Source organism: Ananas comosus, linkage group 18 (assembly GCF_001540865.1).
Source record: "Ananas comosus cultivar F153 linkage group 18, ASM154086v1, whole genome shotgun sequence".
NCBI lineage: Eukaryota > Viridiplantae > Streptophyta > Magnoliopsida > Poales > Bromeliaceae > Ananas > Ananas comosus.
Window position 1 is genome coordinate 4,365,976 of NC_033638.1, and position 23,043 is coordinate 4,389,018.

Sequence of the window (23,043 nt, forward strand, 5' to 3'; positions counted from 1 at the left end):
ACCTCTACATCGGTAAAAGGTGGGGGGTGCCATCCCGAAGCTTTCGAACTCCTTTCTATGTCTTAGATTGCATTTAATCTCATCTCTTCATATTGCATTGTAGGATTGCATGGTAGCTCCATTTCTTATGCTTTCTAATTGATAACCTAATGTACTTGGAACGCTTGGTGACATAGATAGGTGAGGATTGGGTCGGAACGTGGATCCTATGATGCGAAAGAAAAGAGATGTACCCCATGGGGGTGTTGATGACATAGAAAGTAGTGTTAACGTCAAAGAACAAACGAGTGGCATCCAAATATTAAATGATGACGAGTGGCATTAATGTAGTATAAATAACACTAGAGGTTTGAGAACCTAGGGATAGGTGGATCCCTTAGAAAATGCCTTGTGGATAAAGAACTTAGTAAACCTAAGTAGCCTCACATGGAGAGGTTGTTGATCAGTCGATTGAGACATTGACCCTAGTGGTAGGGCAACCTCACTTAGAGAGGATTTGATTGGGTTGCGGACCCTAGTGATAGTGTTTCCTCACTTGGAGAGGACTTAATTAAGTTGTTCACCCTAGATGTAGGGCATCCTCACTTGGAGAGGATAGATCTAGCTCACAGTCTGCGTTTGGGATGGTATAGCCTTCCAATCCCCATATGGAGGGGATTGTCGTCGAGTACTTCGGAGTGTCGCGCGACTAGGACCACTTGGAGGTCCGGACCACATGGAGGTCCGCAGACGGTCCCGGGCTTGGGTGCACTTGGAGCTCCCTCCCTACTTTGGGATTGAAAGGTGAGTTATAGGCGAGCCCTAGGGCCTCGCCACAGATTGGGTAAAAGGAAAGGTAAAGGTTTAATAATGTCATTGAATATTGCTATTCGAACATGGATCGAATTTGTTAGCATGGTAGCAAACCTTTATTATATGATGCATGCATTCATATTCATGATTATGGGCATAGTAGCATAGTTTTCCTACTATCGCATTTACAGTTTTCAGATACGTATCTATCTATCTATCTGTTGTTACTTGTGCCCACTTGGACCTAGTGGGGAGATCGGCAGAGTCGGGGGCCGAGCCCACTGGGAACTATGGAAGATAGTTCTCACCCCACTTTATTTCCAGTGGTAGGTACAGGGTTGCCGAGAGAGGACCGCGGCAAGGGCATCAAGCCCGAGCAGTGAGACCGTGGTAGTATAGTAGCTTTCCTTTTTGCATTAGGAAACCTATGTATCTGAGAGTTCCATGTAGGTGAGGTTGGAGAGCTATGTATTTTGGATGATTAAATGTATTCATTTTGAGAAAAGATGTAAATGTAAAAGAATGCAAACTATTGTAATAGTTAGTAAAGTACTCTCTTTATTTCACTTGCATATTTTGTGGATTACTTGCTCTTAGTTGTTGGCACTGTTTGTGCCCCGTTGAATGTGTATATTTAGAATTTGAATTCCTCGGTAAATTCTTGTACACATTCCTGTTGTTGAGCCTTGGGCGGATAGGGGAGGTGCTGTCCGTTCGGCGTCTGCTTGCCGTGCCCGAACCACGCCAAATTGGTAGGGGTTTCAGGGCAGGGCGTGACAGTCGTTGGTATCAGAGCAAGTGAGCAAGTAAAGAGAGAAAGTCTAGGATGACCTAGGAGACCCTAGGTTGGTGAACCCTAAGGTTGTAGGTGCGTGAGCAGAACGTGAACCTATAACGATGGCGGAAGTTGATTCGATTGGGTTGAAGTTGGCTATATGTCTCTAGTTATGATTAGAGACGGATTTAAGTGGTATGAGTTCTCGTCTTGAGGTGGTTGTGTCGGCGGCCGACGACATGATACCAAGAGTCTAGAACGAGTACGCTTGTGTGCTTCCGCCCGATTGTGTTGTTAAGTCGTCATGTGTCGTAATTTCGACGAGGTAATTGGTTAAGATGACTGACCAAGTATTTGCGTTTCAAGGACTAATGTCTCCAAGGTGCTACACACGTAGATCTGCCCCGGCACCGACTCCTGAGGTGCCCGAGCAGGTGGGGTCAAGCGAGTTCGATCGATTACAGGCGCAAGTGACCGCATTGACCAATGTGGTGCAGCGCCAGGAGACCCGATTCGAGCCGCTCTAGGAGCTCTTGAAGCGGCAGGTTGCGTCGGCGGCCGCAACGGCGATGAATGGACGCGGTGTGCCCGCACCCTCGACTCACGTACCCGAGCCGGCTAAGGGTGAGGGTATAGCGGCGGTTCCGGTGGTGGCACGTCCCCCGTCGGCACTTGTTCCTCCGGCGGGGTCGGGAGCAGCAACACCCGATGTGACGGCCAAAGACGCAGAAGGAGAGCGCGCATTGGCGGCTCTCATCAAGTTCAACAAGTTCCATCCGCCTACCTTTGAGGACGAGAAGGTGGAGCCGGCAATGGTCGAGTCTTGGATCGACTCGATGGAGACTCTCTTTGAGGACCTACGTACCTTGGAGAGGGACAAAGTGTACCTTGCCACCCACTGCTTGGAAAAAGCGGCAAAGGTATGGTGGAAACGCGTGAAGCGGGATCGGTCTTCCGATCATCTGCCAATGTTGTGGGAGGAATTTAAGCGGGAGATGTTCGCCAACTACTTCCCCGATACGTTGAAGCGGAAGCTCAAGGAGAAGTTCCGCAAGTTGGAGCAAGGGGACCGCTCAGTGGCGGAGTATGAACAAGAATTCTCCCATCTCATAGACTGTGTCCCGGACGTAGTGAAGGATGACCAGGACAGGGCCGATTGGTTCTTGCGAGGACTTCGGCCGGGGATCTACAAGGCCGTGCAGATACTCAAGATCACGACCTTTGCGGAGGTCTTCGACCGAGCACTTTGGGCGGAGCACGGAGACGCCCACGTTCCGGAGGAGCGCGAAGCGTTAGCCGAGTCTAAGGACAAAGGCAAGAAACGTCAAGGCGGCGGTGGTTTGGGGGGACAAGCACATTCTAAAAAGCCCCCGAAGTATCCGCGGACGCAGCAAAAGAGGCGTGGAGCGCGGCGTTGCGTTATTTGCGGCCGAGACCACCTGGTGTCGCGCTGTGAGTAGCGCGAAGGCAAGTGCTACAAGTGTGGGCAGCCGGGGCACTTCATTCGAGATTGCCCGGGAGGATGAGCCTCACCTGCCTCGTTGATTGCATCAGCGCCGGCGATCCCAGCTCACTATGGAGGAGTTCCACCGACGGCTGTGTCGGCGGGACGTGCGATGATGCCGCGCCAACCCGAGATGGCGCGATCGGCCCTGAGCGGACGGGTATTTGCCGCTCAGGTCTAAGCTGAGGAGCCTGCGGAGGCGAAAGAGCACCGCCTTGTGGCAGGTATGGTTCTAGTTAATGGAATTCGCTCTAGGGCTTTATTCGATACTGGTGCTACATATTCATTCATCAGTAGATCATTCACACGCATGCATGACATACTCATAGAGGCGAGTGACAAGTGGCGAGTTGAGGGCCCTGGGTCGACGTTTAACACCTACTCAGAGTGTGCATCGTGTCCAGTACAAGTAGGTGACTAGATAATGCCTATTCGGATGCTAGAACTCAAGAAGCTCGAGGCTTATGACGTCATTTTGGGCATGGACTGGCTCTCGAAATATAACGCAACAATCGACTGCAAGAGCAAAGTAATTACGTTTCGTGAGCCAGGACAAAAGGAGTTCACATATTGGGCTTGCCAGAGCTCGTGCTTCGTCGCGACGGTGTCGGCGACGAGAACAAGGAAGTTGGTCAACAGCGGTTGCACGGCATTCTTAGAGACTGTTGTGGAAGTGGAAAAAGTAGCTCCAACACTGGAGGAGATATCGGTGGTGCAGGAGTTCCCGGATGTGTTTCCCGCGGAGTTGCCGGGGATACCACCGGATCGGAAAATCGAGTTTGTCATAAACTTAGTTCCCGGTACCACACCGATCTCGAAGGCTCCGTACCGAATGGCGCCGGCGGAACTGAAAGAGTTGAGGAGTCAACTGCAAGACCTTCTCGACAAGCAGTTTATCCGTCCAAGTGTATCACCGTGGGGAGCCCCGATGTTGTTTGTACGGAAGAAGGACGGATCATTCTGACTCTACGTGGACTATCAAGAATTGAACAGAGTCACGATAAAAAATAAGTACCCACTACCCCGAATCGATAATTTGTTCGATCAGTTGCAGAGGTCGTGTGTATACTCGAAGATAGACTTGCAATCCGGCTATCACCAGTTGAAGATCAAGCCGGAGGATGTGCAGAAAATCGCGTTTCGCACGCGGTACGGGCACTATGAATTCACGGTCATGCCATTTGGACTCACGAACGCTCCAGCGGTATTTATGGACTTGATGAACCGTGTCTTCAGAAGGTTTTTGGATCGATTTGTTGTGGTCTTCATAGACGACATATTGGTCTATTCTTGTAGTGACGAGGAACATGCCGAGCATTGAGGATTGTGTTTCAAACCCTTCGGGAGGAGAAGCTGTATGCTAAGTTAAAGAAGTGTGACTTCTGGCTTCGAGAAGTCGCATTTCTAGGGCATGTGACTTTCGCAGGTGGAGTTTCTGTAGACCCGAGGAAAGTTGAGGCAATCAATGATTGGCCGCGCCCGACGAATGCCACGGAGGTTCGAAGCTTCGTGGGCTTGGCGGGCTATTATAGGCGGTTTGTGGAAGGCTTTTCGAAGATAGTAATTCCACTTACCCGCCTAACTCAGAATGGCACCAAGTTTGTGTGGAGCGAAGAGTGCGACTGGAGTTTCAAAGAGTTGAAGCAAAGATTAACTTCGACTCCGGTGCTCTCTTTAACGGTACAGGGCGAAAACTTCGTGGTCTATAGCGATGCTTCTTATCTAGGATTGGGGTGTCTCCTGATGTAGGGCGGAAAGGTAATCGCTTATGGGTCCCGTCAGCTAAAGAGCTATGAGAAGAACTACCCCATTCATGATTTGGAGCTAGCGGCAGTAATTTTCACCTTGAAGCTGTGGCGGTACTACTTGTACGGTGCCCATTGTGAGATCTATACCGACCACAAGAGTTTAAAATATCTGTTCACACAGAAAGAGCTCAACATGAGACAACGGCGGTGGTTAGAATTGTTAAAGGACTATGATATTGATATCCTTTACCACCCCGGAAAAGCTAATGTGGTCGCGGATGCGCTGAGTAGGAAGTCAGCGGAGAACCTCTCGATGTCGGTTACAAATCAATCACCCTTGTGGTTAGACATGGAGCGGATGAACCTTAAGGTGGTTGCTCCCGAGATTCTAGCCCAGTTGATGGCGCTCACTGTCCAACCGACCTTGTTGGAGAGGATTAAAGATCTGCAACCTGCGGACCCAGAACTCCAAAAGGTGCGGCGAAACATCGAGGAAGGTCGAAGTGGCGATTTCAGTATAAACGCCGATGGTGCACTTCGGTTTCGGAACCGGTGGTGTGTACCCAAAAATGGAGAACTTCGCGAGCTAATTCTACAAGAAGCGCATCGGTCTCCATATGCTGATCACACGGGCGGCACCAAGATGTATCAAGGATTAAAGATGCACTATTGGTGGCCGAAAATGAAGAGTGATATTGGACGCTTCGTGGCGAAATGCTTGACATGCCAACAAGTGAAGGCAGAGCGTCGGTTTCCAGCGGAAAAGCTGCAAAGCCTACCAATTTTCGTTTGGAAATGGGAGGATATATCGATGGACTTTATGGTCGGCTTGCCTCGCTCAACGGGCGGCCACGATGCAATTTGGGTAATTGTGGACCGATTGACGAAGTCGGCTCACTTTCTGCTGATCCAGACCACGTGGTCGGGTGACAAGTTAGCGCAGGTATACCTCGACGAGAGAGTGAGACTGCATGGGGTGCCGAAATCAATCGTGTCGGATTGTGACCCCTGGTTCACTTCATACTTCTAGAAAAGCCTGCAGGAAGCCCTTGGCACACAGCTCGATTTTAGCACCGCATTTCATCCTCAGACCGATGGGCAAACAGAGAGAACCATTCAAACTCTGGAGGATATGTTGCGAGCGTGTGTCATTGACTATAAGGGAAGTTGGTGTGATCATTTGCCGATGGCCCAGTTCGCCTACAGCAACAGTTACCACGCTAGTGTAGAGATGGCACCGTTCGAGGCCTTCTACCGGCGGACGTGTCGGTCTCCTATACTTGGAGCGATGTGGGTGAGCGCCCAGAGTTCGGCCCCGATGTGTTGCGAGAAGCGGAGGAGAAAGTCCGCCTTGCTCGCAAGAGATTGCTCACGGCGCAGTCCAGACAGCAAAGCTATGCAGATAGGCGCCGTCGGGACATAAGTTCGCTGTGGGCGACCGTGTGTTCTTGAAAGCTTCACCGATGCGGGGTGTGAAGCGATTTGGAGTACGGGGAAAGCTAAGTCCCCGGTACATTGGACCCTATGAGATATCGGAGCGGGTTGGCACGGTGGCCTATCGGTTGGCCTTGCCGCCGAAGCTCACAAATGAACACAATGTGTTCCATGTCTCCAATCTCCGTAAGTATATTCACGACCCCGAGCACGCGATGCTGTATGAGCCATCGGAACTTCAAGAGGACTTGAGCTATGAAGAGTTCCCGGTGGGTATTATTGCCCGAGAAGTGCGAAAACTAAGAAATCGCGAGATTCCCTATGTGAAGATTTGGTGGAGCAATCATGATAATCGTTAGGCCACCTGGGAACTCGAGGATCTGATGAGAAAGCACCATCCTCATCTATTTGGGGAGTGAGGTAAGGATTTAAATTAAAGTTAGAAAATTAGTTCGTTTCGAGGACGAAACTCCTTTTAATGAGGGGAGGATGTAAGGAAGTGAATTCTCAAAATTCGAGAGTTTGACTTCGTCCAGGATCGACTAATTGTCGAATGAGCACCCTTTGTGAAGGCTAAAGATATCCAAAACACAAAAAGTGCATTGGAGTTGAGTCTGCGAGAGCATACAGTACAAAACCTGCACTGGGCTGAAGTTGCTCTCTGGGACCGGTCCCTTGCAGGGAGAGACCGGTCCCCGAGGCTGGTGGTTGCTGGGGATCTTTGATGCAACCGGTCCCAGGCTGAGGGGACCGGTCCCCGTGTGCGAGGCCAGTGAGAAAAGCCAAAATTTGGCTAAGTCCCGAAAATCCAGCTCTCGGGAACCGGTCTCTCAGACAGGAACCGGTCTCCCGAGGACCGATCTCTCAGGGAGAGACCGGTTCCCGAACGCGTGATATATGGGGAGGCTCTCGGGGATCGGTCCCAGGTCGGGGAGATCGGTCCCTCTGGGCAGAAATTGCCCAGTAAAGGCAGTGCACAGGATGGAAAGTGGAGGGATTTTTATGCAAAATGGTATTAATTAGAGAGTATAGAGAGAGAGAGCTCTCTCCCTCTCTCATTTTCACCCTCCCTCACACTCTCTCTTTCACTCATCTCTCTTTCTCTCTCTAGAAGGAAAAGAAGGAGAAGAAAAAAGAGGAGAAGAAGAGGAAGAAGAAGAAGAAGAAAAGGAAGGAGAAGAAGAAGGAGATCAAAGAGGAGCTTTGGACATCTCCCTCTCCCTCTCCTCTTCTCTTTGGAGCTAGCACAAGAGGTAAGCCCTAACCCTAGCTTTTGGAAANAAAACTGCCTAGTAAAGGCAGTGCACAGGATGGAAAATGGAGGGGTTTTTATGCAAAATGGCATTAATTAGAGAGTATAGAGAAAGAGAGAGCTCTCTCCCTCTATCATTTTCACCCTCCCTCACACTCTCTCTTTCACTCATCTCTCTTTCTCTCTCTAGAGGGAAAAGAAGGAGAAGAAAAAAGAGGAGAAGAAGAGGAAGAAGAAGAAGAAGAAGAAAAGGAAGGAGAATAAAAAGGAGATCAAAGAGGAGCTTTGGACATCTCCCTCTCCCTCTCCTCTTCTCTTTGGAGCTAGCACAAGAGGTAAGCCCTAACCCTAGCTTTTGGAAACTTAGGGTTTTGGGTTTTGAGTTTTGGAGAGGAGGTCAAATGGACCTCTTGCACCATTGTTGGTGGATTAGAGCTAGAGCTAGGGTTCCAAATTGCAAATGGCAAGATGTGAACCCTAGGGCTCCAAAATGGAGTTTTTGGTAAAGTATGAGATTGATCTCATTTAAGGCCTTGTTAACCTAATTGCTAGGTGTCCAAACGCGGGGGCGAAGTCGGAATTACGATTCGTCGAGTGGATTTAAAGCTATCGGCAAAATAAGGCCGATTGAGCTTTGTTTTGGGACCAAGGAGGCCGAGACCTCGTCGTAATGTTCGGCGAGAGGCATTTCTAGAACCTCTACAACGAGAAAAGGTGGGGGGTGTCATCCCGAAGCAACCGAACTCTTTTCTATGTCTTAGAATAACATATAATTTCATCTCTTGCATGTTGCATTGTAGAATTGCATGTTTAACCTTCTCCTTATACTTTGTAAATGGTAACCTAGTGTGCATGGAATGCTAGGTGAATAGGATAGGTGAGGATTGGGTCGGGACAGTTGATCCTATAGTGCTAAAGAAAAGAGGTAAACTTGATGGTTATCTAGTGACTTAAAGAGTGGCATCTAAATGTCTAAAGAACAAACGAGTGGCATTAACGTAGTGTACTTGACACTAGAGGTTTATGAACCTAGGGATAGGTGGAATCTCTTAGAAAATGCCTTGTGAACAATAAATTTAGTAAAGCTAAGTGCAATTGCATGATGGTCAGAATAAATGACTTCCGAGTGTTGTTGGCCCTAGTTCGTAGGGTATCCTCACATGGAGAGGACATAGACGAGTTTTGATTGTGATGTTGGCCCTAGGTGGTAGGGTATCCTCACGTGGAGAGGATAGATCAAGCTCACGGTCTGTTAATCGGGGTGGTATAGCCATCCATATCCTCACATGGAGAGGATTGGTCGTCGAGTACTCTGGAGTGTCGGGCAATAGGGACCACATGGAGGTCCACAGACAGTCCCGGGTTTGGGGGCACATGGAGCTTCCCTACCCAATTGGGATGGAAAAGTGAATTGAGGGCCAACCCAAGGGTTTCGCCACAGATTGGGTAAATGTAAAGTTAATATTGTCATTGAACATTATTTATCGAACATGGATCGATCTCGTTAGCATGATAGTATACCTTTACTATATGATGCATGCATTCATTATACATGATTATGGGCATAGTAGCATAGTTTTCCTTTATGCCTTTACAGCTTTCAGATATCTATCTATCTGTCTACTTGTTGTTACTTGTGTCCATTTGGACCTAGTGGGGAGACCGGCGGAGTCGACGACCGAGCCCACTGGGAACTATGGAAGATAGTTCTCACCCCACTTTATTTCCAGTGGTAGGTACAGGGTTGCCGAGAGAGGACTGCGGCAAGGGCATCACGCCCGGCAGTGAGACCGTGATAGTATAGTAGCTTTCCTTTTTGCATTCGCAAACCTATGTATCTGAGAGTTCCATATAGGTCAGGTTGGAGAGCTATGTATTTTGGATGATTAAATGTATTCATTTTGAGAAAAGATGTAAATATAAAAGAATGCAAACTATTGTAATAGTTAGTAAAGTACTCTCTTTATTTCACTTGCATATCTTGTGGATTACTTGCTCTTAGTTGTTGGCACTGTTTGTGCCCCGTTGAATGTGTATGTTTAGAATTTAAATTTTTGGGTAAATTCTTGTACACATTCCTGTTGTTGAGCCTTGGGCGGACAGGGGAGGTGCTGTCCGTTCGGCGTACGCTTGCCGCGCCCGAACCGCGCCAAATTGGTAGGGGTTTCGGGGCGGGGCGTGACATGTATAGTCAAGCAAAAGTACCTGCATGTGACTTATTTACTCTAAGTAGTGGAGGCTTATGTGAAACTTTAGAATATGTGCCATGAGTTGTATGAACTTAGAATGAGTCATGAGTATGACTTTAGTAAACCATTTTCCTTATGTATAGGGAGTAGTGAGAGGACTCCATGTGAGTATATATGGGTATAGCCCATTATGATGTAAAGAATATGCTTGTTTAAGTTATACTAGCTAATGGTAGAATTATGTCAACAAGTAGTTGATAGTGGCTTACGATTTTGTACTACAGTGTCGACCTTGTATCGAGTTGAGATTCCATGACAGAGACATGATGAAATTGTGATATCTATGCTATGGATTATGCTTGCATGCCATTGTGTTCATTCGCACACGCTTGTGGGGGTCGCGCCCTCCAAGCCGGCACTTCGGAGTTAGCCTAGCGACAGATTGCTCGCTTATGTACAATTTGAGCGCTGAAGTGGATTGCTGTGGGTGATGTTGACTTCCACGGGGCCATTAGGCACGGCGCGGCTGGGATTTTACCTTGTGTAAGTCTCTTGTGAATTGGGTTATTATGAGTTACTTTAACCTTAGACAGACATAGTAGTAAGGATACTTTATGTCATTGGTCGAGTAAACTTAGTGATGAACATACTAGAAGGTTGACATCCTGATTAGTTAGTACCATAGTGACAGTATGTTTACACTCTTGCTACTGTAGGAAATTAACTACATGATGTTACCAGATAGCTCATTGATAATAAGGATATTTTGCATACGGTCTGATATATAGCTAGTTAAACTGTCAATTGGCCTAATTTGTAAAACTTGTCATGATGAACTAGTACATAAAACATGTTAATAAACATATCTAGAGAAGAATATCATGACTGATTTACTTCAGTACCTATTGCATTTACTTGCTTATCTATTATTGTTTACTCATACCACAGTTGGCCTAGTGGTGTACTTCGCCACTCTCGGCGGCTTACCCACTGGGAACTATTATTTAATAGTTCTTACACCCTTTTGTTGGTTGTTTTACGCAGAGCCTTCCACAGCTGGAAAGGCTAGGGTTCCTGGCGAGGGTTCAGCGGCTAGCCAGAGCCTTCTCGATGTTGAATAGATGAACCTCTACCAGTTTATTTTGATTTAGTTCAGTATTGTATCTTGGACTTATGTAGAATGTACTTTGCTTTTACATTGTAATAAGGTTTGGGTTTTATAAGTTTAAACTTGTAGTTGTGCTCCGATTACTTAGTTAAGATATTATCTTTTTGCTATATTGTTTGTAGACGCCTGGTGTACACTTGAGGTAGGAATGTACACGGCGGGTCTGTGCACGTGATTGGTGAGCTTTCGCTAAAATTCAGGGCGTGACAAATATCCTCCCATTTCCAAACGGGGATAGGTAGGCTCTGAAGCTTTCCCGCTGGAAATCGGCGCTCCGCCTTGACTTGTTGGCAAACAAGATATTGCGCCACATAGCATCCAATGTCAGCTTTCATTCCCGGCCACCAATAGAGCACTCTCAAGTCTTCGTACATCTTGGTGCCGCCCGGGTGAACACTATAGCGAGACTGATGCGCTTCCCGCAAAACTAACTTCCGGACCTCTTCTTTTTCCGGTACACACCACCGGTTCCGGTATCGAAGAGCACCATCGGCATGTATACTGAAATCGCCACTACGCCCACCCTCGATGTCGCGCCGCACCTTTTGGAGATTCGAGTCTGCGGATTGTAAACTCTTAATCTTCTCCAACAAGGTCGGTTGGACAACGAGAGCCGTGAGCATAGACGGAACCTCCGAAGCTACAACCTCGAGATCCATTCGCCCCATTTCCTTCCACAGGGGCACCTGATTCGTGATCAACAACGTGAGGTTCTCCGTTGACTTTCTGCTAAGTGTATTCGCTACCACATTAGCCTTTCCAGGATGGTAGAGTATAGTAATATCATAGTCCTTCAACAACTCTAGCCACCGACGTTGCCTCATGTTGAGCTCTTTCTGTGTAAACAGGTATTTCAGACTTTTGTGGTCCATATATATCTCGCAATGCGCACCGTACAAGTAGTGTCTCCACAGCTTCAAAGCGAAGATCATTGCGGCCAATTCCAAATCGTGGATAGGGTAGTTCTTCTCGTAGCTTTTCAATTGACGGGATGATTATGCGATCACCTTCCCGTTCTGCATCAGAACACACCCCAAACCTAGATAAGATGCATCGCTATACACCACAAAGTCCTCACCTTGCACCGGTAGGGCGAGCACCGGAGTCGAAGTCAACCTCTCCTTCAACTCCTTGAAACTCTGGTCACACTCGTCACTCCAAATAAACTTGGTGCCCTTTTGTGTCAGACGGGTAAGTGGAATAACTATCTTCGAGAACCCCTCCACAAACCGTCTATAGTAGCCCGCTAAGACCACAAAGCTTCGGACCTCCGTTACATTCATCGGGCGAGGCCAATCCTTAATTGCCTCAACTTTCCTCAGGTCAACAGAAACTCCACCCTCGAAAATGACATGTCCCAGAAATGCAACTTCTCGGAGCCAAAAGTCACATTTCTTCAACCTCGTGTATGGCTTTTCCTCCCGAAGGACTTGAAGCACTATCCTTAAATGCTCCGCATGCTCCTCGTCGCTACGAGAGTAGACCAAGATGTCGTCTATAAAGACTACGACAAATTGGTCCAAATAAGCTCTGAAGACACGGTTCACCAAATCCATGAATACTGCCGGGGCATTTGTGAGCCCAAACGACATAACCATGAACTCGTAGTGTCCATACCGCGTGCGAAATGTGGTCTTTTGCACATCCTCCGGCTCTATCTTCAGCTGATGGTAGCCAGACTGGAGGTCTATCTTCGAGTATACTCGTGACCCCTGTAACTGATCAAACAAGTCGTCGATACGGGGCAACGGGTACTAGTTCTTAATAGTGACCTTGTTCAACTCGCAGTAGTCCACGCAAAGTCGAAATGATCCATCTTTCTTTCTCACGAACAAAACCGGGGCTCCCTACAGTGACACACTCGGCCTGATAAATTCCTTGTCGAGGAGATCTTGCAACTGAGCCCTCAATCTTTCAATTCAGCAGGTGCCATACGGTATGGAGCCTTTGATATCGGCGCGGTCCCGAGAACCAAGTTTATAACGAACTCGATCTCCCGATCCGACGGTATCCCCGGTAACTTCACGAGAAACACATCCGGAAACTCCCGGACCACGGACATACTCTCAAGTGCCGGAGTCCCTGATCAACCTTCACAACGGTCACCAAATAAGTCGCGCAACCGCTGCTAACCAGTTTCCTCGCCCTAGACGCCGACACCGTCATGGCGAAGCACGACCTCCTGCATGCTTGATAAGTAAACTTCTCCTGTCCTGGCTCATGAAAGGTAATAACTCTACTATTGCAGTTAATAGACGCATAGTACTTCGAGAGCCAGTCCATGCCCAGTATCAGATCAAAATCTTTCAACCTCTTGAGCACCAACAAACGTGTCGACATAATCCAGTTGCCCACTTGTACCGGACACGCCAAACACTTTTTCCGTATAATAAATTCACGCTCGGGGGCTTCAACCCGCCAAGTACTCTTGCTCAACTGAACCTCTATGCCATGTATCTCAGCAAATGGTCTACTGGTGAATGAATGCATAGCACCTGTATCAAACATAGCTCTGGAGAGAACTCCGTTAACCGAAACCATACCTGCCACGACGTTGCTCTCCTCGGCCTCAGCAGGTTCCTCGGCTTGAGCGGCGAATACTCGTCTGCTCGGAGCCGATCGGGTCACCTCAGGCTGGCGTGGTGCCATAGCATGTCCAGCAGATACAGCAGTAGGTGGAGCTCCTCCATAATGGTCCGGTGTCGCGGGAGCCGATGCAATCTATGGGGCAGGCGAGGTCCTCCCCGGACAGTAACGACTCATATGTCCCGCCTGGCCACACGTGTAGCATCTCCCCTCCTTCTGCTTACAACGATTTGGGTCATGATCACCGCCACAAATGACGCACTGCCGAGCCCCGCGACCCTTGGACTGCGTTCGCGGATATTTCAGAGGCCTCATCGACCTTGACTGACCTCCCGAACCATCAGGGGCTCGCTTCTTACCCCCGTCCCTCTCGGACGCTTCACGCTCCTCACGGACGTAGGAGTTACCATTCTCCGCCCAGAACACCCGATCGAGCACCTCTGCAAAAGTAGTAAGCTTCAAGATATGAACCGCCTTGTAGATATCCGGCCGGAGTCCTCGCTCGAACCAATCTGCTCGATCCTTGTCGTCTCGCACCACGTCGAAGACGCAGTTGATGATATGCGAGAACTCCCGCTCATACTCTCCAACTGAGCGGTTACCTTGCTTCGGCTTCCTAAACTGATCTTGGAGCTTCTTCTTCTCACTATCGGGGAAATAGTTAGTGTACATTAACCCCCGAAACTCTTCCCACGCGAACGGCGGAAGGTCGGAAGACCGATCCCTCTTAATACGCTTCCACCACACTTTCGCCGTCCGCTCCAAACAATGAGTGGCGAGGTGTACCTTATCCCTCTCCAATGTGTAAAGATCATCGAACAGGGTCTCCATCGAGTCAACCCACGACTCGACCATCCATGGCTCGACCTTCTCTCTGTCGAACACTGGTGGATCAAACTTCCGGAACATCACGAGAGCAGCAAGCGCGCGCTCCCTCTCCGCCGCTATCGCCGCACCTTTGGGATTAGAAGTTTCCGAACTAGTAGCTACTACTGCTGGCGCGGGCTGCACTGCAACCTGTTAAGTCTTATGTATTGGCAAGTTTTGTGAAGTGAGTCGGAGTCTTGAAGGATCTGTGCGTATTGTCGAAGATCGAAGAATCCAAGACTTCGAAGAAAGCGGAATTAACTCACTATGTGAATCACGATGACCAGGTAAGCTTTTAATTCATGTTATGGTGATTGATACTTAGTTGTAGGCATTATAATCATAATATCAAAGTTTACTGGATTAGAAGTGCATTGGTACTTTGCAAAATCCGAAATCGTGCAAATTGTGGGTTTTTGTAAAGTGTACCGGTACAACATCGGAAGTGTACCGGTACACATTATGTTCCGGTACAGCAAGCGACGTTGTCATCGGTTACAGCTTTACGCAGGTTTTCTCTTCCGTCATCGTGTAACCGGTAACAGCTTAAAGTGTACCGGTACACAATGTAATTTTCGAAAAAACTTTCTAATCCGACTCCAATTGATTCTAAAGTCTATAAATAAGCTATTGGGGTTCTCTAACACATCAAGCATCACGAGAATACATGTTTGAGAAATCCTAGAGGCTTGGATTTCATCTAAAACCTATTTTCTACATATTAGTCTCTTTTAGGTCAAATCGAGATATTGAAATTTCATATCTATATGTTGATTTGATCTTTGCTTCGCTTGGAGTTCCCTTCCCTGGTTCTCTTCGATACTCTAAGCGAAGGATCACCATACACATGATATTCTTCATGATGGCGTCGTGGATTCGGCGTGATTGACGGCGGTTCGTGGATTCGGATCGTGAGCTTCGTGGCTTCGGAGTGGAGGCGTTTCGTGGATTCGGAACGTGGCGTTCGTGGATTCGAACGTGAGGGCGTGGACAACCCGGAGGATTGCGCGAGATTCATAGGAGGTTAAGAGAGGTCGAGTCCATAGAGTTGGTAATCACCTTGTAATCTTTTCTCTTAGTGAATTATTTTTTCGCGTGTTGGTCTCGTGGGTTTTTTACTCCAAGTTGGAGTTTTCCCACGTAAATCTCGGTGTAATTTTTATTTTTCGTATTTATTTTGATCGCATTGAGATTTGTGGTTTTTGGCTCTCACACCTATTCACCCCCCTCTAGGTGTTAGATACAATCTAGATAGATCCTTGGGCTCCTCAAAACTTTCAATTAATATTGGAGCGGCATCTAGATATATTGATATCTAATGGCCGAAGGCGGTAACATTAATCGACCACCACTCTTCGATGGCACGAATTATGCCTATTGGAAAGAGCTTTTCTAATCGCAATCGATGAGCAGGTGTGGAAAGCTATTGAATTCGGTTGGAAGTATCCTAACGAAGTCGTCGATAATGCTACCGTTCCTAAACCACAGAATAAGTGGACGAAAGATGAAAACAAGTCATATTCGTTTAACGATAGCACAGCCGTAGTGGCCACACCCTCCGTCGCACCAGGCACAATAACGGGAGGCGCGGGTCGCTCAACATCCGCCTGAGCCGACGCCTGTTGCGCCACCAATTCCTATAGCCTAGCGATCTGATCCTCCTGGTGCTGCATCGCACGAGCCATCGTAGCTATCTGCGTTCGCAACTCCCGCACTTCTTCAGATCCCAACTGTTCGGGCACCTCAGTGGGTGGTGCCGGAGTGGATCGCGTCCTGGGACGTCCCCTCGGTGCCATAGCTCCTGAAACGCAACAACTGGTTAATCACCTTAACCCGTTAACTCCTCGTAATCACGAGACAAAACTACTCAATATCGAAATCGGGCGGAAGCACACAAGTGTACTCATTCTAGACTCTTAGCGTCATGTTGTCGGCCGCCAACACAACCACCTCGAGCCAAGAACTAATACCACTTGAATCCGTCTCTATCAACAACTAGAGACTTACTACTAACAACTTCGACCCAATCGAATCAACTTCCGCCGCCGGCATAGATTCACGTCTCACTCACGCACCTATAGCCTTAAGGTTACCGTCCTAGGGTCTCCTAGGTCTATCCTAGACTTCTCTATTTGCTTGCTCCGATACCATTTTATCTATCACGCCCCGCGACCGCCAATTTGGTCGGTTCGGGTACGTCGATCAGACGCCGAACGGACAGAGCCTCTCCGGTCCGCCTAAGGCTAAACAACCACAATCATGTAAAATAAGTTGCCCAGGTAAACTTAAACAACATACATGAAGCGTTGCGAGTACTAATACAAGCAAACAACAAAAGAGAGAGAGACCTAGCTATTACACTTGTCATTCAACATTTACATAATTTTTTTACATTTTTACTCCCAAAATGTATATAAGTTCTGCTCAAAACATATACATACAACTCTCCAATATATACATCATCTGTCACTCATGTACACAGGGGTACTCTAATGCAAAAGGAAAGCTGCTAGCTACTAGGGCTCTATGCCCTTACCGCAGTCCTCGCCCGGTCCGCTCACACTCGGCCCTGCAACAAAGTACGGTGAGAACTACGAATAGTTCCCAGTGGGTTCGGCCGCTGACTCTACCGATCTTTCCACTAGGTCTAAGCAGGCATAAGTAGATAGATAGATATATGAAAATGAGCTGCTACATAGTAACAAAATCTACAACATGCTAATATGCCTCAATAAATAGAATGAATGCATGAACATAGTAATGTACTTTACTAACATGATACTATGTCTCAATTTACATGATATACATGATATAAAGGAAATATCTACATAGCAATGAAACCTACTATCAAGTACTATGTTTCATGTCCAATCTCATCTCGGCTAATCCGAAGGTTAGGCCGAACTCACATCTCAAATCTCGTCAGTGAGTAGACTCTGCGCTACACATACCAGAGACCACCTAATGGGTAATCAAGTTACCCAAACACGACATCTACTCCGGAGCTCACTACTTGGGGTGGAGCGACCACGCCAAGGTTACACAGACTATGTGAGTACGATCCAATCCTCTCACTCGAGGATAGTTAGTGCCTCTGCTGCACTAGTTCACATGCCACTACTCAGGAAATCATTATCTATTCCTAAGTTCATGTTATCAAGTTGTAAGTGTTTCAACTACACTAGTTTACATGCCACTACTTAGGAAATCATCTTCTATTCCTAAGTTCATGTCATAGTGTTTCTACTACACTAGTCCAAATGCGACTCTTCTAGGTCATTTACATGTCCAAGTTCATCTTTTGTTCTTTGGCACTATAGGATTTCATGTCAAGACCCAATCCTTATACGTCCACTAAATCAAGTGCTTAACTCACAATATGATTCTACAATGGAAACATGCAAGGAATTGAAGTACAACTACTTAACATAATCTATAATGCATGATAATAATATATGTACATATACTATAATAAAACAACTCGGATATAGAAAAAAGTTCAACTGCTTCGGGATGGACACCCCCCACCTCTTGGTGATGCCACGAAGCTAGACTCCAAGTTTCGTAATTTTTCGCCCCCTATTTCTTCCGACTGCGACGAACGAAGCCAAAAATAGGCTTTTCTTCAATATCTCTGCGCAGACTCGTCGGATCGCCGAACCGAGTTTACCAACATGTCGGATTACCTAGCGATTAAGTATAAAAGAGATCAATCCTAACTTTAGATCTCAATTTAACAAAACCCTCTTTAGAACCCTAGATTACAACTATTGCAAGAATTCATCGAACAGCTTCATGATTCAAGCAATAATCATATATTCAACATCTAAGGGTTCAACTAAAACCGATTCTAGAGCATAAGATTCAAACCCTAGAAATCCACCATGAGAGGGTTTGAAGCTAACCTCTACAAGCTCCTCCAAAGCAAGGAAGAAAATGAAATCCACCTTCAAGCTTCAATCTCCACCAATCCTTCCTCTAGCCTCCACTCTTGAGAGAGAGCTTCTAGAGAGAGAGGGGGAGAAAAATGAGTGAAGGAGATATTTCCCTGGCTGTGAACAAGAAAGGGAGAGATAGGGGCTTTTTATAAGCTGCCACAATTGCAGAAAAACCCCTCCTTTTCATTCTATTTGAAGCAGACCAATTCTGCTGTTTCCTGCACTGGGTACCAGTACGGGGGTGGGCTTCACCGGTTAAGCCGCTTCGCAGAGGCCAAACCCGAGAGTTGCTATCCTCGGTTTTCTGCGGGGTACCGGTACTACCCTGATGCTTAACTAGTTAAGCAATGCCCAGACTGCAGTTTGGCTCTTGCTCAACTCCATTTCGCGCCGAGCAACGCTAAAACTTAATAATTTAGCTTGGAGTTCAACTTTAACCTTTCTAACATTATTGGAATGTCACATGGACCATGTCCAAGCACCTTTCTCGCGACGCTTTGGTCATTTTGACCAAAAGACGAGGATTCAATATCTTACAGCAGGCTTGCATATATTGTATCTCTGTGGACCTTGGGTTCAGGCAACACATCGACTCCTTTGTCGTGTTTTTTGATCTGGTTGATCGTGGTTCGGCGTTGTGCGCCTTTATATCTGGCTTCGGCGAAGGCACCGGCTTCAGCTGATTTTCGCTTTGAGCATATCAGTATGGCTTAGTCACAGCACTTGGGGGTATTCATGACATCAGGCCACCGACCGGAAGTGTACTTATCCGAATGGGTCGTCCAGTGGGCGGATGAATCAGGTCGGTGCAGATTTGTGACAGGCAGCGCTTGAGGTCTGCGGACCAACATAGCAGGCACCAGATTGGGTATAGTTTTAGTTTGGTTACCTTGAGGCATACTCGGCATTATTTTCTATACAGTAGCAGTCTTTATTACTTGTTTCTTAGCATATCTGCTATAGCTACTGTAGTTCTTTTTGTATCATAGCACTTGTACTTTGTTTATGTTAGGTCTTATGTGTTGGCAAGTTTCGTGGGTCGAGTCGGAGTCTTGAAGAAGTTCGGAGCGGACTATTGAAGATCGAAGAATCCAAGACTTCGAAGAATCGAAAAGGACGTAAAACATGCAAAACTTGAATCACGATGCGTTGGTAAGTTTTAAATCTTGTTTATGGTGATTCATACTTAATTATAGATCTTAGAATCATGTTTTCAAGTTGAAATTGATTAGAAAGTTTCTAGGAGTTTGTAAAATCCAAAACAATGCATTTTCAGCGAAAATTGCATTGCTGTACCGGTACAAGGCATTTCTGTCCAGGGTACAGCCATCAATGTAGCGCAGGATGTATGATGGTTGTTCCGGTACAAGCTTCAGGCTGTACCGGTACAAGCCCTGTTCCGGAACAAGCTAAAAGCTATCCAGGGTACAGGAACTTCGCAGAAAAATCTTCCGTCTGGTGTACCCTGGACAACATTCCTTGTTCCGGTACAAGGTGCTGTTTTTGGAAAGAAACTTTCTAATTCGACTCCAATTGATTCTAAAGTCTATAAATAAGCTATTGGGCTTCTCTAACACATCAAGCATCATAAGAATACATGTTTGAGAAACCCTAGAGGCTCGGATTTCATTCTAAACCTATTTTCTACAAATTAGCCTCTTTAGATCAAATCGAGATATCGTTTCGCATTCTCTATATGTCGATTTGATCTCCGCTTCGCTTGGAGTTCTATTCCCTGGTTTTCTACGATACTCCAAAGCGAAGGATCACCATATTCATGATATTCTTCATGGTGGCGTCGTGGATTCGGCGTATTTGACGGCGGTTCGTGGATTCGGATCGTGGGCTCGTGGATTCGAGTGGCGTCGTGGATTCGGCGTGATTGAAGCTTCGTGGATTCGAAGTGGAGGCGTTCGTGGATTCGGACGTGAGGGCGTGGACAACCCGGAGGGTAGCGCGAAGATTCATAGGAGGTTAAGAGAGGTTGAGTCCGTGGAGTCGGTAATCACCTTGTAATCTTTTCTCTTAGTGAATTATTTTTTCGCGTGTTGGTCCCGTGGGTTTTTCTCCAAGTTGGAGTTTTCCCACGTAAATCTCGGTGTGCTTTTTATTTTCCGCATTTATTTTTATTGCATCGAGATTTGTGGTTTTTGGTCGTTACACCTATTCACCCCCCCTCTAGGTGATAGATACAATCTAGATAGATCCTTGGGCTCCTCAAAACTTTCAGTTTACCTTACCTCATTTGGTTTTCGGTGATTACGACTTGCCTTCGTGGCTCTGTCGTTCCCACTGAAAAATCTTGATTGCGGTTTCTCACCCCACATTTTTCCAGGTGATTCAAGCAAGGAGTTGGCTTTTGGGCACGATAGGAGGACATTCTAGCTAGCCAGCAGTAGCGACCATCACCCAAGTTACGTTTATTTTCGTTTCTAGTCATTTCAATAAATGGTTCAGTTAGATGATCATTATGAATGTTTGGTTATTGTGAACTTGTTTGAGTTGGTGTTTTCATTATACATGCAATTAGAGATTTTGGATAATTGGTTTCAAATTTATGTGTTTATACATGGTGGTTTTCTACCCCTCGAGGTAGTCGATTTTCAAAATAGAGTTTTCGAATAGGAAACAGTTTTAAAAAAGTTTTTGAATGGTTTTGTGAATGATTGAATTAGAGTTTAAAAACAAAGCTTCCGGGTGGGGAGCACTTTTAAATAGGATACTTGTTGTACTGTGCATTTCATCATCCAGCGCCTAAGGAGTGTTTAGAGGCATGCATCATCTCTAAGGATCGCTAGCTGTATGAAAATGTATGGCATGAATTGATTATGGATTGGTAAATGTAGGTTGTAGTTGGGATCCTGATGTAGCTGTTTGTACGCCATGCAAATACAAAGGAGACTATGTCCTAGTGGACAGAGAAACTTTGTATTTGTGGCGGGTCTGTACGTCACGTGGGCCAGGTTTAAAAAAAAGGGCACGTTTTTCGCAACTCTGATTTCTAAAATGGTAATCTTTATAAAAAGTCTTTTATAATTGACCCCAGGGCGTGACTAGGGGTTAATGTAGGCCGTGTTGGGCCGGCACAACCCACATTTACTGGGCCGAAACGGGTCGGAGGCCAACCCGGCACGGCCCGGCCGTGTCGTGCCGGGCCAAGGTTCTTGGACCCTGGTCAAGCACGGCCCCCTGGCCCGGACTGTATGGGCCGTGCCGGGCCAGGCAAGGCTTCGGGCCAGCCTTTTTTCATTTTATTAATTTTATTTAAAAATATTTAAAATTTTTTAAAAATAAAAATATTAATTTTTTTAAAAAAATAATATATAAGTAAAAAAATTTAAAATTTAAAAATACATTTATAAAAATATTAAAATTTTAAATTATTTTAAAATTTTAAATATTTTGGACCAAAATGCCCTTCCCAATAGTCAAATTTTTGATTGTTAGGAAAGGCATTTAGGTCCAATAGGCCCATCTCCCAAGGGTCTGCACCCCAAAGTCAAAACCCAACTCCCAATATGCATTGGGAGTTGGGGTGGTGCAGGTGGCTTGGGAGTTGGGTACAACCCAACTCCCTGCCCGGGCCCGTCTCGGGAAGCGCGGGTCACACGGGCTGGGCCGTGCCGTGCCGTGCCGTGCTTGGTCGGGGCATCCCTCAGCCCGGCACGGCCCAGGCCCGGAACGGGCTGTGCCGTGCCGGACCGACGGGCCACAGAAACTCGGCCTAGCATGGCCCGTTGAGCCTGGCTGGGCCGGCCCGGCCCGTTTGACACCCCTATGCGTGACACACACCCAAGCCACCGGCGAGCACCCCGGTCGCCGAAAAAACTGGTGTTGTCTCCCTCTCAATCATCTTCTCCATCATCTCGACCGTCGACCTCAGGGAATCAACCACACGTGTCGGGCCCCCTCCTTCGGCCAAGACCCGACCTCCAGCGACCTCCTGCACGCCGTCGCCGCCGTCCCCGCTGGCCCCTGGCTGCCGCCCTTGCTCCTCACGGCTGCCCTGCACGAGCTCGGGCCAAGCTTTGGCCNAATCATCTTCTCCATCATCTCGACCGTCGACCTCAGGGAATCAACCACACGTGTCGGGCCCCCTCCTTCGGCCAAGACCCGACCTCCAGCGACTCCCCCGTCGGCCCCCGCCATCTGCGCGGGCCGCCGTCGCCGCCTGGGCTATCCGCGGCCACTCGTAGTCAGCTCTGGACGAGCTTGAGCCAGCTCGTGGCCGCGAGCTACCACCGCCTCGTGATCGGCCGTGCCACCCTCCTGGATCTCCAGTGACCTCCTGCACGCCGTCGCCGCCGTCCCCGCTGGCCCCTGGCTGCCGCCCTTGCTCCTCACGGCTGCCCTGCACGAGCTCGGGCCAAGCTTTGGCCCGCATCACCCCCACGCGCCGCCGCTGCCTACGGTCGGCCGTGCCGCCCTTCCCCGGCCTCCGACTACCGGTCGCCGTCGCCTCGGTGCTCCCCCGGCCGCCGCCTGGCCGTTGTTGACCCGTGGGCTCCCTCGGTACTCCCCCGGCCACAGCCTCCCCCTGCCGACGCGCCCGCCGTCCGGCTGCCGCCGGCCATCCCGTGCTCCACCTAGCTCCGGTAAGTTAATTTAATGATTTTTGCTCACTGTTTCGGGTTCGGGTCGCCGTTCTGGCGATCCGAGGGCACCCCGACGCTCCCGGAAGTGAGCACGACAATCACTGATCTATGCCGATCATCGTGCTCACCTCTTTCGGGGTCAGCGAAGCCCCGGTTTGCGAGTTAAACACTTTTTAGGCACTGTGCACGTTGTTT

The 23,043-nt window shown here is 47.7% G+C and overlaps 2 protein-coding genes across 2 annotated transcripts in view; both read right to left on the reverse strand.

Annotated features, from left to right (window-relative positions):
* Positions 1-11,794, reverse strand: part of LOC109724229 — a 15,038-nt gene extending 3,244 nt beyond the window's left edge. The window contains exon 1 of the mRNA XM_020252969.1: positions 11,159-11,794. Within this exon, the coding sequence (XP_020108558.1) occupies positions 11,159-11,794 (636 nt within the window). The remainder of the gene's footprint in view (positions 1-11,158) is intronic.
* Positions 13,584-22,402, reverse strand: LOC109724230. The gene is made up of 2 exons (XM_020252971.1): positions 22,184-22,402; positions 13,584-14,465 (listed from the first exon to the last, which is right to left on the reverse strand). Exons 1-2 carry the CDS (start codon positions 22,400-22,402, stop codon positions 13,584-13,586), a joined length of 1,101 nt encoding a protein of 366 aa, XP_020108560.1.